Here is a 14,727-nt window from a genome sequence, read left to right on the forward strand (position 1 = left end):
TGGTGGTGTAGCCCGCTTTCTATTTATATGTTTGAGTTTCCTTGGTTTGGAGATGCCATTTCCTGTGGTGACATCATTTCCTATGGCGATGTCATTTCCTGTTCTTTTTCTCAGGCAGTGGTAAATGGAATCCAAGTCAATGTGTTTATTGCCCATCCTAGGACAAACCAAACAGAGACACGCACAATAATTCCTAGAAGCATGGCATTCCAACCAGAACTCTATCAACAAAGTTAAAAATCACACAACACCAGGTTATAGTCCAACAGGTTTAATTGGAAGCCCTCCACTATCACCTGATGAAGGAGCGTCGCTCCGAAAGCTGGTGCTTCCAATTAAACCTGTTGGACTATAATCTGGTGTTGTGTGATTTTTAACTTTGTACACCCCAGTCCATCTCCAAATCATGTCTATCAACAAACACATTGTTGGGCTGCATATATCCAAGACAAGTGGGGAGAGTTTCCATCATGCTCCGACTTGTGCCTTGTAGGTGGTGGACAAGCTTTGGGAGTCAAGAGGTAAGTTACTTGCTGCACTATTCCCAGCCTCTGACCTGCTCCTATAGCCACTGTGTTTGTGTGGTGAGTCTAGTCGAGTTTCTGGCCAGTCGCACTTTCCAGGAGGTGGATTGTGGGGCATTGAGTGATGGTGATGCCACGTGGAGCAGAAGGAAATCTGTGTGCAGCTAAACCCACATCCTGTACTTGTTACTGTGGGAAGCTGAAAGCTGCTTCTGGGCATGTGTTTTGTGGACTTCCTGACAGGATGTAATTCAGCGCATTTCTGAATGTTATTGCTTTGTTAAATATTTCAGTATGTGGTCAATTGGTGAGAAATTTCAGCGATAACCTTTCTGATTTCTAGAAAGGGCCTGGAGCCAATCATTTTTTATCAGTATATTTAACTGTGGGAGGCATCACAGACAGTTCCAATCCTACCCCTACATACAGCTATTCCATCCAGTGTGACTGTGGGATACAAAAATCTCTGTATTCAGCACAACACCCCCCTTCCCTCACATCCTCACTCCCCAAACCCCAGCCTGATTCTCCCACATCCTTACTTTCACTCCCCCATACCCTCCCTGTCACATTCCAGCCTCCACCCCAGGTGGAGGTTATCACAGTCAAATCCAAGCTGTCAAATGTCACCAAGGAATTCTCAGTTAGTAATGAGCTCAGAACATTTCATTTCTAATTCTGTTACAAGCTTTAAAATAAATCATGATCCTGTAGGTGTTTATGCAAATCTTTCCCAGTAGCCATTCCAGAATCTAAAGGACAGATCTGTAATTAGTGTAAACAATAGTTTAAAATGGAACTGGATAAAGGAATTGCAAATGACTGAACAACAGGATCTGAAAATGGCTGGGTCAGCAAATGGAGTGAGAGAATGATGGAGAGAGGCTGAAAGGTCAGAGCATGCAGTCAAGATAATTGCACTAATGAGGCTATTTATAGGTGATTTAATGCTTTTGGGAGGTGAGAATGAGACTCTAGTCTGTGCCAATGTGATCATGTAATTACAGCTCTCAGTACATCTGCAGTTCAGTGAACAATTCAGTGGGGGCTGCAGAGAGGAGGTGGGAGGCTTTATATCCAGATCCTGAACTTCTGTTAAATACTGCCACCTCCCCACCAGTCTGCACCTCCTGTCAAATTATTAATGCTTTTTGGCGTGTGTTAGTGTGTGTGGCAGACACTGTAATATTCAGCAAGGGGATAACACCCGCCTCTTCAGCAAGATCTCATCTCTCAATGTCTCATTCAGTGTCAATGAGGAATCGCATCCAATACGTTCTGGAGAAATGAATTTAACTTAAACACCCTTCGTTCCTCTAACATCCTAGAACTCCGCAATCAAATATTTCTTGAGTCTGTTCAGTGTTTCGGGGCAGGAACATTGCAGTAATCAGTTTGTGCACAGGAAGGACCCACAAATAACAACCAGCCAATTGTTTCCATTATTCTGTTTTGATTCCAGCTCAGAAACAGGCCATTCAGTCCAACAGTTCTATGGCAATGCCCCTGTATTGAGCCCTATCAACATATCCATCTATTCCTTTCTCCCCATGTTTAACAAGCACCTCTCAAATGTATCGATAACAATCCTAACCAATCTGCCAGCTGTAGATGCACCTGTCCATGACAGTATCGGTAAGAATGACCACCACACAGTCCTTGTGGAGACAAAGTCCCATCTTCACATAGAGAATACCATTGTGTTGTGTGGCATTGTCACTGAGCTAAATGGGGCAGATTCGAACCGATCTAGCAACTCAAGACTGGGCAGCATGAGGTCCTGTGGACCATCAACAGTAGCAGATTTGTACTCCAGCACAATCTGTAACCTCATGGTCTGGCATATCCCCCACTCAACCATCACCATCAAGCCAGGTTCAACAAAGAGGGTATGCCAGGAGCAGCACCAGGCATACCTAAAAATGAGGTGTCAACCTGGTGAAGCCAACACCAAACAGCATGTCAAACAGCATACACAGCAAGTGATAGACAGAGCTAAGCGATCTCACAGCTAATGGGTCAGATCTAAGCTCCTGCAGTCCTGCCACATGCAGTCATGAACAGAGGAGGTGGCTCCAGAAATCTCCCCATCCTCATTGATGGAAGAGCCCAGCAGGTCAGGACAAAAGATAAGGATGAAGCTTTCACAGCAATTTTGAGCCAGAAGTGATGAGTGGATGATTGATCTCGGCCTCCTCCAAGTGTCCCCAGTATCACAGAGACCAGTCTTCAGCCAATTTGATTCATTCCATGAGTTATACAGAAATGATTGAAGGCCCTGGATGTTGCAAAGACTAAGAGCTCTGACAACATTCTGGCAATAGTCCTGAAGACTTGTGCTCCAGAACTTGCCGTTCCCCTAGCCAGTACAGTTACAACACCGGCATCCACTCAACAATGTGGAAAATTGCCCAGGAATGTCCTGTACACAAAAAGAGAACAAATCCCATTCAGCGCTATCAGTCTACTCTCAACCATCAGTAAAGTGATGGAAGGTGTCATCAACAGGGCTATCAAGCAGCACCTGCTCAGCACTACACTGTTCAGTGACGCCGTGTTTGGGTTCTGCCAGGGTCACTCAGCTCCTGACCTCAGTCCAGCCTTGGTTCAAACATGGACAAAGAGCTGGTATTCCAGCAATGAAGTGAGAGTGACAGCCTGTGACATCAAGGCTGCATTTAACCGAGTGTGGCATCAAGGAGCCCTGGTCAAACTGGAATCAATGGGAGTCTGTGGATAAACTCTCTGTTGGTTGGAGTCATACCTGACACGCAGGAAGATGGTTGTGGTTCTTTTATTTTTTATGTCTTTATTAAACTGTATTGCTGATTGATTTTCCCTGTATTCCCAAATCCCTTTGCACCAGTATTGTTTACACACAAAATTTCCACGAAGCAGGTGATCTCCTATCACATCAAAACACATCATCTCACACTTGCATTCCTGAGATTAATTTGCTATTTACACTGTTCGGTGAATTTGTTCATGTCTCATTGTATTCTGCACCATCATCCTCAGTATTATGTCCCAATTCTGGTGTTTCTCAAATTCCTGATTCTCAGGTAGATTTTCTGATTCTGAAACAACCGATGGAAAATCAGACCCCAACATCCCCCATCGGAGGAAATAACTTTAACCCCGACTCTGTGTTTCTTAGTTTATAGTTATTCTCAATCTGGAAAATACAACTTGTCCCTGTTTCCTCGTGGATGACATTCCCTGATCTGTCCTGAATATCTCCGAATCACTAGCAGCTCAATCCAAAAGGGGGATGAGAAACCAACCCTACTGTTACCTCCCCAAAACTGGACTATACTAGATAGTGGGCGGCACGGTGGCACAGTGGTTAGCACTGCTGCCTCACAGCGCCTGAAGACCCGGGTTCAATTCCCGACTCAGGCGACTGACTGTGTGGAGTTTGCACGTTCTCCCCGTGTCTGCGTGGGTTTCCTCCGGGTGCTCCGGTTTCCTCCCACAGTCCAAAGATGTGCGGGTCAGGTGAATTGGCCATGCTAAATTGCCCGTAGTGTTAGGTAAGGGGTAATGTAGGGGTATGGGTGGGTTTCGCTTCGGCGGGTCGGTGTGGACTTGTTGGGCCGAAGGGCCTGTTTCCACACTGTAAGTCTAATCTAATCTAATCTAAAAAGGATCTGGGATGCCTCTCACAGTTGCACAGCCCTTTCTCCATCTACCTGATGAATAAGGTGCTGTTTGGATAGAGAGGAATGGCTGGTCCAATCAGAGATCCTCTTTCTGCTCTGAGATGAAAAGCATTGGAGAATAAATCATACTTTGAAAATGAATTTGCAGAATGTGGGAGTCGCTGGCTGGGCCAGCATTTCCTGTCAATTTCATAATCGCTCAGGGGAAGGTGATAGTGGTGAGCTGTCTTCCTGGCCTTGGGTAAAGGTTCATCCACATGATGTCAGGAGAGGTTTTCAGGATTTTAACCCAGTGATGACATCGAGCTGGGCACTGAGAATCCTCAGTCACCTCTTTAAGAAGGGAAGCGATGAATAAAGGAATGGACTGCAGACTGCCAGAAACAAAATACCACAAGCCCCGGAAATCTAAAAGCAAAAGTGGAAATTGCTTAAAATGCTCAGCAGAGCTGACAGCATCAGTGGAAAAGAAACAGAGCCAGTGCTTCAGGCCCTTTAAACAGAATCAAACCAACATCACCAGTCAGCCAGTAGTTACAAAGAAAATCATCAAACTGTTTAATTGTAAAGAATGCAAGAGGTCATTAGTCTGAAACATGACACTGTCTCTCTGTGTCTCTCTGTGTCTCTATTTCTCTCTCTCTGAATCTCACTCTTCCCAGACGCTGCCTGACATGCTGAGCATTTCCAGAAGTTTCTGGGTTTCCCTGTAATTCCATGTTTCTGTCACTGTCACTTTGCGCAGTTCCAGAAACGCTTTTTGCAAACAGCAGCAAAGTAAAACCCCGGAAACAGCTGTTGTCATGGCAACAGGTCCTCTCACTGAGGATTGCTGCCACAATTCAACAATGTAGAGAATTATTCTGAAACATCTTCTCTCCTTTCGCCCCCGTTCATTTCAAATCTCGTTGGTGCTGCAACACAGCATGGGTTATATTGTATCTGGGCTTGTATAGTATCTGGGGAAGGATGTTGGATTAATGAGTCAACAAAAGCTCAAAGCCACCAATATCCCTGGATCATCCTGTCCCTTCCCAAAGAAATTCCCAGCTTTTGTCTTTTTGTTTATAGAGGCACATTGGTGATGACTTTTTAGTAAAAGTTCTGCTATTTCTGTGAACTTGGATTTCATTACAAAGGGTTAACATCTGGTGGTCCAGGAACCAGATTACATTGGGGATTATGATAGAGGATATTTTGGGACAAGTTTGCTGTCAGTTTGCTGATGGTGACTCTAGTTTTCAGCTCCAGCACTAATCTCTCCTGGAACTGAATGAGGGGGAAAGGTCAGATATTTGCTCATCCTCCACCTTCTTGTCCCCTCCCCCCGATCCACTGCTCACTACCCACACACCCCCTCCCCACCAGCTTCCAAACACACCATCAATATGACCTTTGTCCTGTCTGAGCTCATCAGCAGCTGAAATCCTCACCTCGAGACTCATCGATTGGATCTCACCCAATGCCGACTTCCCACATTCTAACCTCCAGAACTGTCAACTCATCTAAAAGTTTACTGTCTTTGTCCACTTCACAAAAATTCCTGCTGCCTTCTTAGTCCCTTGTAAACAGTCTCTCGAGATCAACAAAGCTCACTTCCAGTTTAGTTTCATGGGTTCTGAGACAGGCAATGCACGATCTACAGATTCCATCATGAATGCTTCTGCTAAAGGGTTGGACGGTGAACTCTTTAGAAACTTGTGCACTTCCTCTGACACCTCATTTTCTCCAGCCCCTCCCAATCTCCATCACCTCCTCCAGCCCCTACGCCCCCTTCCTATCTCCATGACCTCCACCAGCCCCTCCAAACCTCCAATTTCTGTCATCTCCTCCAGCCCCTACAAACCCCCATCTTGGTCACCTCCACCAGCCCCTACGCCCCTCCAAACCTCCATCACCTCCTCCAGCCCCTACGCCCCTCCCTATCTCCATCACCTCCTCCAGCCCCTACACTCCTCCCTATCTCCATCACCTCCTCCAGCCCCTCGCCTCTCCCTATCTCCATCACCTCCTCCAGCCCCTACGCCTCTCCCTATCTCCATCACCACCTCTAGCCCCTACACTTCTCCCTATCTCCATCACCACTTCCAGCCCCCACGCCCCTCCCTATCTCCATCACCTCCTCCAGCCCCTACACCCCCTTTCTATATCCATCACCTCCTCTAGCCTCTACATCTTTCCTATCTCTGTCTGCTCCTCCAGTCCCAGAGACTTTAGGATGTCTGCACTCAAAGTATAGCCTTTTGTTTACGCCTCAATTGATTTTCTCATTTTCTTTGATAAGGGGCTGCTACAGGAATTAATATTCAGCCTTTCCTGGAATCACCTGTTTGTTACTGGGGGATGTTGAGTAAATCAGTAATGCACTGAGTCACTGCAGGGAATCAGCACCAATACCTTCCTGGATTAGAATTCAGCTTCCTCAGCAGCCTCCCACGGCTCGCTGGTAAAGAATCAAGAATGGTCCTACCACTATACTTAGCCTATTGAAAAAGCTCTTTAAATAAATTAAAGGCAGGATCAGCACAAGTGCAATAACAAGAATACAGTCCACATTCAAAGTTCCTCAGCCCAGTCCCAAATACACCCACACTGTATATTCACACACTGCACACACACAAGTGCATGATGAAACCTGAACTAAGTAGACTTTTAAAATGTAAGGTTAATATTTATTCCTGTCAATAAGAAACAAACATTAAAAACACACTAAAATCCGCAGGCAGTTTTTCTGTTCTCCAGAACTCTCCAAATAAACTCAAGTTGTGCTTTCAACATCATTCATACAATCAGAAAATGAAATGTGAGCAGTTTTCTGCTCAAAACTGATGACACAAACGATACAGCTCAAATTTCAAACCCACCCACTCCTACTTGGTCTAGTGCTTGGCAATGGTTCAGGACAGAAATCTCCAGGAATTAAAGATACATTTTCCAAATGTGCAGAAACCCAGGAGGGACATCATAAAATTGTGTTTTTGTCATTTTCTTAATGGGTCTGGTTAATTATTTATAAAAGGTGAGCAATGAGTCAAAAAGAGGGTTTGGCCAGATGATCACAGGACCAAACCTTCAGGAAAATGTGCACATTGAGTTGGCAAAGAAATCATTCCCACATCAATGACCTGCTTCCTTGTACATAGAGACTTAGCATTCTGTCATTGATGGGATTGTTTGTATTGGGCTGAAATAACGGAAACTTGTGTTTAAAGCAGCCTCACCTAAATTTGGCAGCAAATTCACCTCCCTCTCCAGATTTATCCAGGTTAAAGGTATTTTCACCTCATGGGTCATGGGTCAGGGGTCAGGGCAAGAACACCAGTCAGTCTGTCATCCCCAAGTCTCCTGCCTTGAACCCCACCCCTGCCCTCATGACCCAAACAAGTCCCCTATCTTCCCCAACCTCACCCACCTCTTGATATTATAGATGTCACTCTCTGTTGTCACCCCCTAATGCCCCATCCTCAATTGTCCATCCCCAATTTAGCCAGGCCTTGTCGGAATCCATGAAGCTCATCAATTTTTCCATCCAGAACTTCCAGAAATGTCGTTAACTCTTTCTTCAGGTCACTCTGTTTCTGCTGACTTTCTTCAACATTTGTCTTTAACGAGTTTGCTTTGTTTTCCAGCTCCTTGTTTGAATTCTCCGCTGCCTGAAACCAGAGAGGGGACAAGGGAGTAAGAGATACTGTCAAGATTGTGCTCTTGAACTGAGTGGCTTTGTTTGGCCATTTCAGAAAGGACATGGCTGTGGGTCAAATGATAGAGTTCCTTTCCTAAGAAAAAGGGCATCAGTTAATCAGTCAGGGTTTTATAATGATTTATTATCATTACATGGTCATCATTCCAGATATTTCATTGAATTCAAACTTCACTATATCCATGTTATGATTTGAACCTACATCCCCAGATCATCAGCTTGGGCTCTGGGTACTAAAACCAGTGACATTCCCATTACACCAATGTATCCCTGTAATGGGATACAGCCTATATCTGTGGCAGTACCTGAGGCAGGGACACAGGACATCCTGAATCTTGTTTTTTCTCTGTGAAAAGATCTCGAAGCAGTCATGATAAAAGGCTTTGAGTTTAATCACAGAAGAATTTAAAACAAATTCTCCTCCAGGGTGTGTTTATTTTCTAGGTCAGCTTGTCCCATGCATGATTCAAATTACGGATATTAATTGTGGTCACTTTTACCTAAAATACACATAACCCACAGAGTACCATCCACCACGGGAAACACTTACACAAGAAAATTGTAAACTAACTCCAAGTGAGGGGCATTAAGCAAAACAGTTACATTTTAACATCCAGTTTGAACCATAGCACGGGAGGAAGAGTGAGAGAGAGAGAGAGAGAGAGACAGGCAGACATAGAGACAGAGAATATCTGCAGTATAATAATCATGCTGCTTGATACAGAATGGTAGCTAGCACCAGGCTGTCTCTGTTGCTGCCTGTGGCCGTGAGAAAAATGGAAAGGGTTTGTGCTACTCTAGAAACTTTCATGAGCTTCCCAGCAATATATAACTTCAAAAGTTGTAGGAAAATGTCAGTCAATCGATACACACAGCAAGATCCCACAGTCAGCAGTTTGTTTTGCTGATGTTGGTTGAGGAATAAATATTGGCCCCAGGACACTTCCTGCCTACAACCAAACACGCGCACTGTACCTGGAGACGTTCCCTCAAAGCCTCGCACTCAGCCAGGAGCTGGGGAATGACCTGAGCCTCCTCCCTCAGCCTCTCCAACTCCTGGGGGAAATAAAACAGAAATACTTTTCCACAAACAACTCAGCATCATGGTAATCACATCTTCCTGGGCTGCACAGAAACTTCTAGAATATAAATTGATGGAACCATTCCCATCAAACATCATTTCTTGGCCAATCATCATAATATTCTTCTTAATCTGAATTAAAACCGAAGTGCAGTAACGCTTGGCAGGTCAGACAGCACCCGTGTTAATATTTCCAGTGTATGATTTTTCATTACAACTCAGAAAATGTATGAGAGTGTACAGTACGGAAGGAGATGGAGGCGGGAAAGGACAGAAGGGATGCTCTAGTTGGGTGAAAGGTAGCAGCAATTAAATGCCAGAAGGACTGATGGTACACAGTGAAAGAGGGCAGTAATGAAAGGAGCAAGGTGCGTCTCAAGAATCAGAAAATGACAAAGACAGAACTGACGCCTGTTTTCTGAACAAGTGGGAGCAATGGTTATGGTGTGAAATAATTTATGGAGTATTGAATCCAGAAGGTTGTAGACTAATCCAAAGATAGGTGCATTAGTCAGGGGTAAACACATGGTCAGGGGAATGGTTCTGGGTGGGTTACTCGTCGGAGGGGCTGTTTCCACACTGGAGGATTCCGTGATAGAAAAGATGATAAACTGTTCTTTTTAAGTTGCAGTTGAGCTTCTGTAGAGTAAGGCTGAGCTAATCAAAAAAACAGTTGATTCAAAACCGCAGAGGAAGCTCCATTATGAGGAGTGAGCACATACTTCTCAAGTGAAAGAGACCTTACTGAATTGCTGTTTAATCTGAAAGGAGTATTTGGGGCTGTGGACAATAGAAATGGAGGAAATAATCAGTAGGGATAGTGGGACTGCATTGTAAAGTGGATCAGGGACAAAAGTCATTGGAATGCTGGGAAGATGTGTTTGGTGGTGACATCAGACTGGAGCCTGGAATGCTGAATATAGAAGCTGGTGGGGTGTCAGCAAATCTTAAATTAATCTCAATCCAGTTTTGATTCCTAGTATACCCCTCCTGTGAATGTACAAAACATTTTCCCTCAATAATCTCCAGCAGATTGCTTTTATTCCACCCTGTTGTCCTCATGGCTTCTGCAAACAGTTTCCTTTGGAAGGAACACCACCCACGGTTCATTCTGGGAAGACGGATGTGTGGCTTTTGCCCTGTGTTCACACAGCACCCAGCAGACTCTCCGTCCCATACCGGGCAGTTAGCTGCCAGGACAATGCTACAGTGGCTCACCTTTCGACCAGAGTGCAGCCACTTTGTGCTGTGGGTCCAACACTAGTGGGTGAGACTGAGAGTCTCCAAACATGTGAGAGTGTTCAGTCCAGCAGTGCTGGGCCAGTTTAAGAGGTGACAAACCAGAAACTTATCCACTACATCTTAAGTGACTTTAACACCAACTCCTATATCCCTCACCTTTCAGTTCCTACCTTTTAATAATAAGCATGGTAGGGATATTCACTGACAGGTGCTGTACATCACACAGATTCTGTCACCACCATTTGGATCAGTTACTGGGGACAGCACAGTTCAGTCCTGGCCTGGTAACTGAGGTAATAGCAACATGAAAACGCTCCACACCAACAGCTTTCCCCGTTAAGAAACCGAAACCACAAACCTGCTCCTTTTCATGAATGTCAGTCTCCAGCTGTTTCACAGTTCGAGTCAGTCGCGTGTTCCTCTCTTTCTCCAGATTGAAGTCAGCACACTGAGTCTCCAGCTCCATCATCTGAGGGTTTGAGATAGAAACATCACAAAGGAGGAAACCACCTTCCTAACTCCTCTCAGCCACTTTGATAACAAGTATGTCACAGGCGCTTTGTACAAGAAATTGGATCTGGTTTTAACACTGTGGGAGGGAAAGGATTATCAGTAAATTAAAACCTCACCTAATGTACAGTAGAAGAATTATTCAGGTAACCTGGATCCTCAATTATCAAATGACAGTCACTGCAGTCCAACAATCAAGAGATATGTTAGTTTTGAAAATACCAGGAATTAAAGTTTCACTCATTGGGTACAGAACCTTGCCCTAGGCAAATCACTGGGACATTAAGAGAAGCAAATGTTTGGTTAATCATAGAATCTCTACTGTGCAAAAATAGGCCATTCGGCCCACTCCATCCACACTGACTCACCACCTTGCCTTATCCCCATAACCCCACATTTCCCATGGCCAAGCCACCTAGCCTGCACTTCTTTGGACTGTGGAAGGAAACTGGAGCACTCAAAGGAAACCCACATAAACATAGAGAGAATGTGCAAATTCCACACAGACAGTTACCCAAGGCTGGAATTGAACCCAGGTCCCTGGTGCTGTGAGGCAGCAATGCTAACCACTGAGCCACCATGTCACCCTTTAAGTTTTTTAATTATCTATGAAAGGATAAAAGAAATCAAAATAAAGCAGGTGCTGAAAATATGAAATAAAAATGAGAAGATGCTGGAAACATTCAGCAGGACAGGCAGTGAGTGTGGAGAGACAGATACAGAGGGGCACGGGGAAGCAAGCTATTTGATTGGTCAGTTGACTCTGACTGTCAATGGCAGAAGAGGGGATGGGGGAGATCATGTGATAAACCCTCTAGGAAGGCCCCAGGTGTATTTGGGAATTGATATGTGGCAGGAATTCAGCCTGAATTCCCTGTAAGGTAATTACTGCCCGCTCTCTCCTTCCATCCTCACTGCATCTGAACATCAACCTCACCATCACATAGAATTATCAAATTGTTTCAGCCCAGAAAGAGGCCAATTGACCCATTGTGTCCATGCTGGCCCTTCAATGGAGCAATTTACATACTGTCCCACACCCGCCATCTATTGCACATTTGTCCTCCTTCGATATCTGGAATGTTTGGAAAATGAAAATGGAACAAGAGGATGCCATTCTGCCCCTAATGTTTGTGCCTTTCAGGCAGTGAATCCAGACACCACAACATGGGTGGCATAGTGGTTAGCACTGCTACCTCCCATCACCAGGGTCCCAGGTTCAATTCCAGCCTCGGACAACTGTCTGTGTAGAGTTTGCACATTCTCCCTGTGTCTGTGTGGGCTTCCTCCCACACTTCAAAGATGTGCAGGTCAGGTGAATTGGCTATCCTAAATTGCCTACAGTGTTAGGTGCATTAGTCAGAGGGAAATGGGTCTGGAGGGGTTACTCTTTGGAGGATCAGTGTGGACTTGTTGGGCTGAAGGGCCTGTTTCCACACTGTAAGGAATCTAATCTACAATAGCCTCTGGAGAAAGAATGTACTTTTTTCCTTTCTCCCCTCCAATGCTTCTGCCCAAATTACTTTAAATCTTTAAATCTATGCGTCCTGGTCACTAATGTCTTTGCTAAACATTAAATGGCCACTCCCATTCTCTCTACCCAAGACACCTTACATTTTCTACACCTTAATCAAACCCCCTCTGCCTCTTCTGTTCCAATGGGAATAAGCTTAATCTGTCAAATCTTTCCTGATAGTGGCAGCTTTCTAATCCTCAAAATCCATATAAATCTCCTTTGCCCCTTCTCTAATGCAATTACATCCTTTCAGTGCTAAGGTGACCAAAACTTCTCATAGTGCTCAGATTGTGGCCTAACTCATGATCCAGCATAATCTCCCTGCTCTTACATTCTAACCCATTTCATGCATCTAGAACATAGAACATAGAACATAGAAGGATACAGCGCAGTACAGGCCCTTCGGCCCTCGATGTTGCGCCGACCGAGTCCTACCTAACCTATACTAGCCCAATAACTTCCAAATGCCTATCCAATGCCCGCTTAAATGAACATAAAGAAGGAGAGTTCACCACTGATACGGGCAGGGCATTCCATGAACTCACAACCCGCTGTGTGAAGAATCTACCCCTAACATCTGTCCTATACCTACCACCCCTTAATTTAAAGCTATGTCCCCTAGTAACACCTGACTCCATTAGCGGTAAAAGGTTCTTAGTATCTACCCTATCTAAACCCCTAATCATCTTATACACTTCTATCAGATCTCCCCTAAACCTTCTCTTCTCCAATGAGAACAGCCCCAAGTGCCTCAGCCTTTCCTCATAAGATTTTCCTACCATTCCAGGCAACATCCTGGTAAACCTCCTCTGCACTCGTTCTAAAGCTTCCACATCCTTCCTATAGTATGGCGACCAAAACTGCACACAATACTCCAGATGAGGCCTCACCAGAGTCTTATACAACTGCAACATGACCTCAGGACTCCGGAACTCAATTCCTCTGCCAATAAAGCCCAGTACACCATATGCCTTCCTCACAGCACTATTTACCTGGGTGGCATCTCTTCAACATCTGCCCTGTTTCCTCCAGAGTTAGTGTTAAAACAAGTTGCAGAAGGTTCTGGAACAGTGTGATTGGCATGGGTGTTCCTCATGCCTCCATTCAGCCCTGTCTGGGAAATTCCCCGCATACCTCGGCCTCTGTGAGCCCAGCTTAAATTTCCAGAAGGTTTTGTTCAATTGTCCCCCAGAACAATTGAAAACTGCAGAGAGTTCTCGATTCTTCCTCCGAATATCTCAACAACCTTTCCCTTGATTCAACAAAATATAATCATATCTGAAAGTGGATTTCCGCCAAGGACCCAGTGGGTCTCTGAGGAGATCTTTCACCTTCAGTCTGGGATTGTGGTGTTGCTGATTCTCCCCTGTAAGTGGGAAAACAGGGATTTCCAAACTGCACTCTGACTGAGGGCCATGAAACACCTAGATCTGCAGATATATCAATGATTTGGAATAAGAAACAGAGTGTAATATATCCAAGTTTGCTGATGACACTAAATTGAGTGAAAAGGCAAACTGTGCAGAAGATGTGGCAGGTCTGCAGAGAGATCTATATAGGTTAGGTGAGGAGGCAAGGGTCTGTCAGGTGGAGTACAATGCTGGTCAACGTGAGGTTATCCACTTTGGAAGTAAAACGAGTAGGTCAGAGTATTATTTATATGGTGAAAGTTTGCAGCATGCTGTTGTGCAGAGGGACTTAGGAATGCTCATACATGAATCACTAAAAGCTGATTTGCCGGTGAAACAGGTAATCAGGAAGGCAAACAGAATCTTGGCTTTCATTGTTAAAAGGATTGAATTTAAGATCAGGGAGGTTCTGCTGCAATGTAAAATGTGAAGGTGACTCCGCACCTTGAGGAGGGATATCCTGGCTTCGTGCAGAGGAGGTTCACCAGGTTGATTCCAGAGGTGAGGAGGTTACCCTACGGTGAGAGATTGAGCTGCCTGGGACGGTAGAATTTAGTTAGAATTTAGAAGAATGAGAGTGGATCTTAGATACATATAAAATTATGAAAGGGATGGATAACATAGAGGCAAGCAAGTTGTTTCCACTGATGGGTGCGACTAGGACTAGAGGGCATGGCCTCAAGGTCAGGAAGGTAGATTTAGGACAGAGATGAGGAGGAATGCCTTTCCCAGAGAGTAGGGAATCTATGGAATTCTCTGCCCAAGGAAGCACTAGGGGCAGATTCATTATGTATATTCATGACAGAGTTCAATGTGTTTTTGATGGTAGGGGAATTAAGGGTTAAGGGGACAATGCAGGTAGGAGGAGCTGAAATGATGGATGGATCAGCCATGAAGTGTGAGCAAGCTCGATGGGTCAAATGGCCATTCCTGCTTCTATTACTATAAAGTATGAAACCAGCACAAAGTGCAGAACCTTTCCAGTTCTGACCAAGCGAGATTTCTAATCGGTTGTTTCAGGCCAAGTGCTGACAGGAAGGAAAGCACTTGGGCTGGTTCACGTCTTGTTTTTGTTTTCTTGGG

General features: G+C 44.8%; 1 protein-coding gene across 1 annotated transcript in view; it reads right to left on the bottom strand.

Annotated features, from left to right (window-relative positions):
- Positions 1–6,869: 6,869 nt before the first annotated feature.
- homer2 (homer scaffold protein 2) overlaps positions 6,870–14,727 on the bottom strand; it is an 86,873-nt gene continuing 79,015 nt past the window's right edge. The window contains exons 7-9 of the mRNA XM_060852821.1: positions 10,568–10,678; positions 8,862–8,942; positions 6,870–7,839 (exon numbers count right to left, since the gene is read on the bottom strand). Of these exons, the coding sequence (XP_060708804.1) occupies positions 7,651–7,839; positions 8,862–8,942; positions 10,568–10,678 (381 nt within the window). The 3' untranslated portion in view covers positions 6,870–7,650. The remainder of the gene's footprint in view (positions 7,840–8,861; positions 8,943–10,567; positions 10,679–14,727) is intronic.

This window comes from Hemiscyllium ocellatum, chromosome 39, assembly GCF_020745735.1.
Source record: "Hemiscyllium ocellatum isolate sHemOce1 chromosome 39, sHemOce1.pat.X.cur, whole genome shotgun sequence".
Classification (NCBI taxonomy): Eukaryota; Metazoa; Chordata; class Chondrichthyes; order Orectolobiformes; family Hemiscylliidae; genus Hemiscyllium; species Hemiscyllium ocellatum.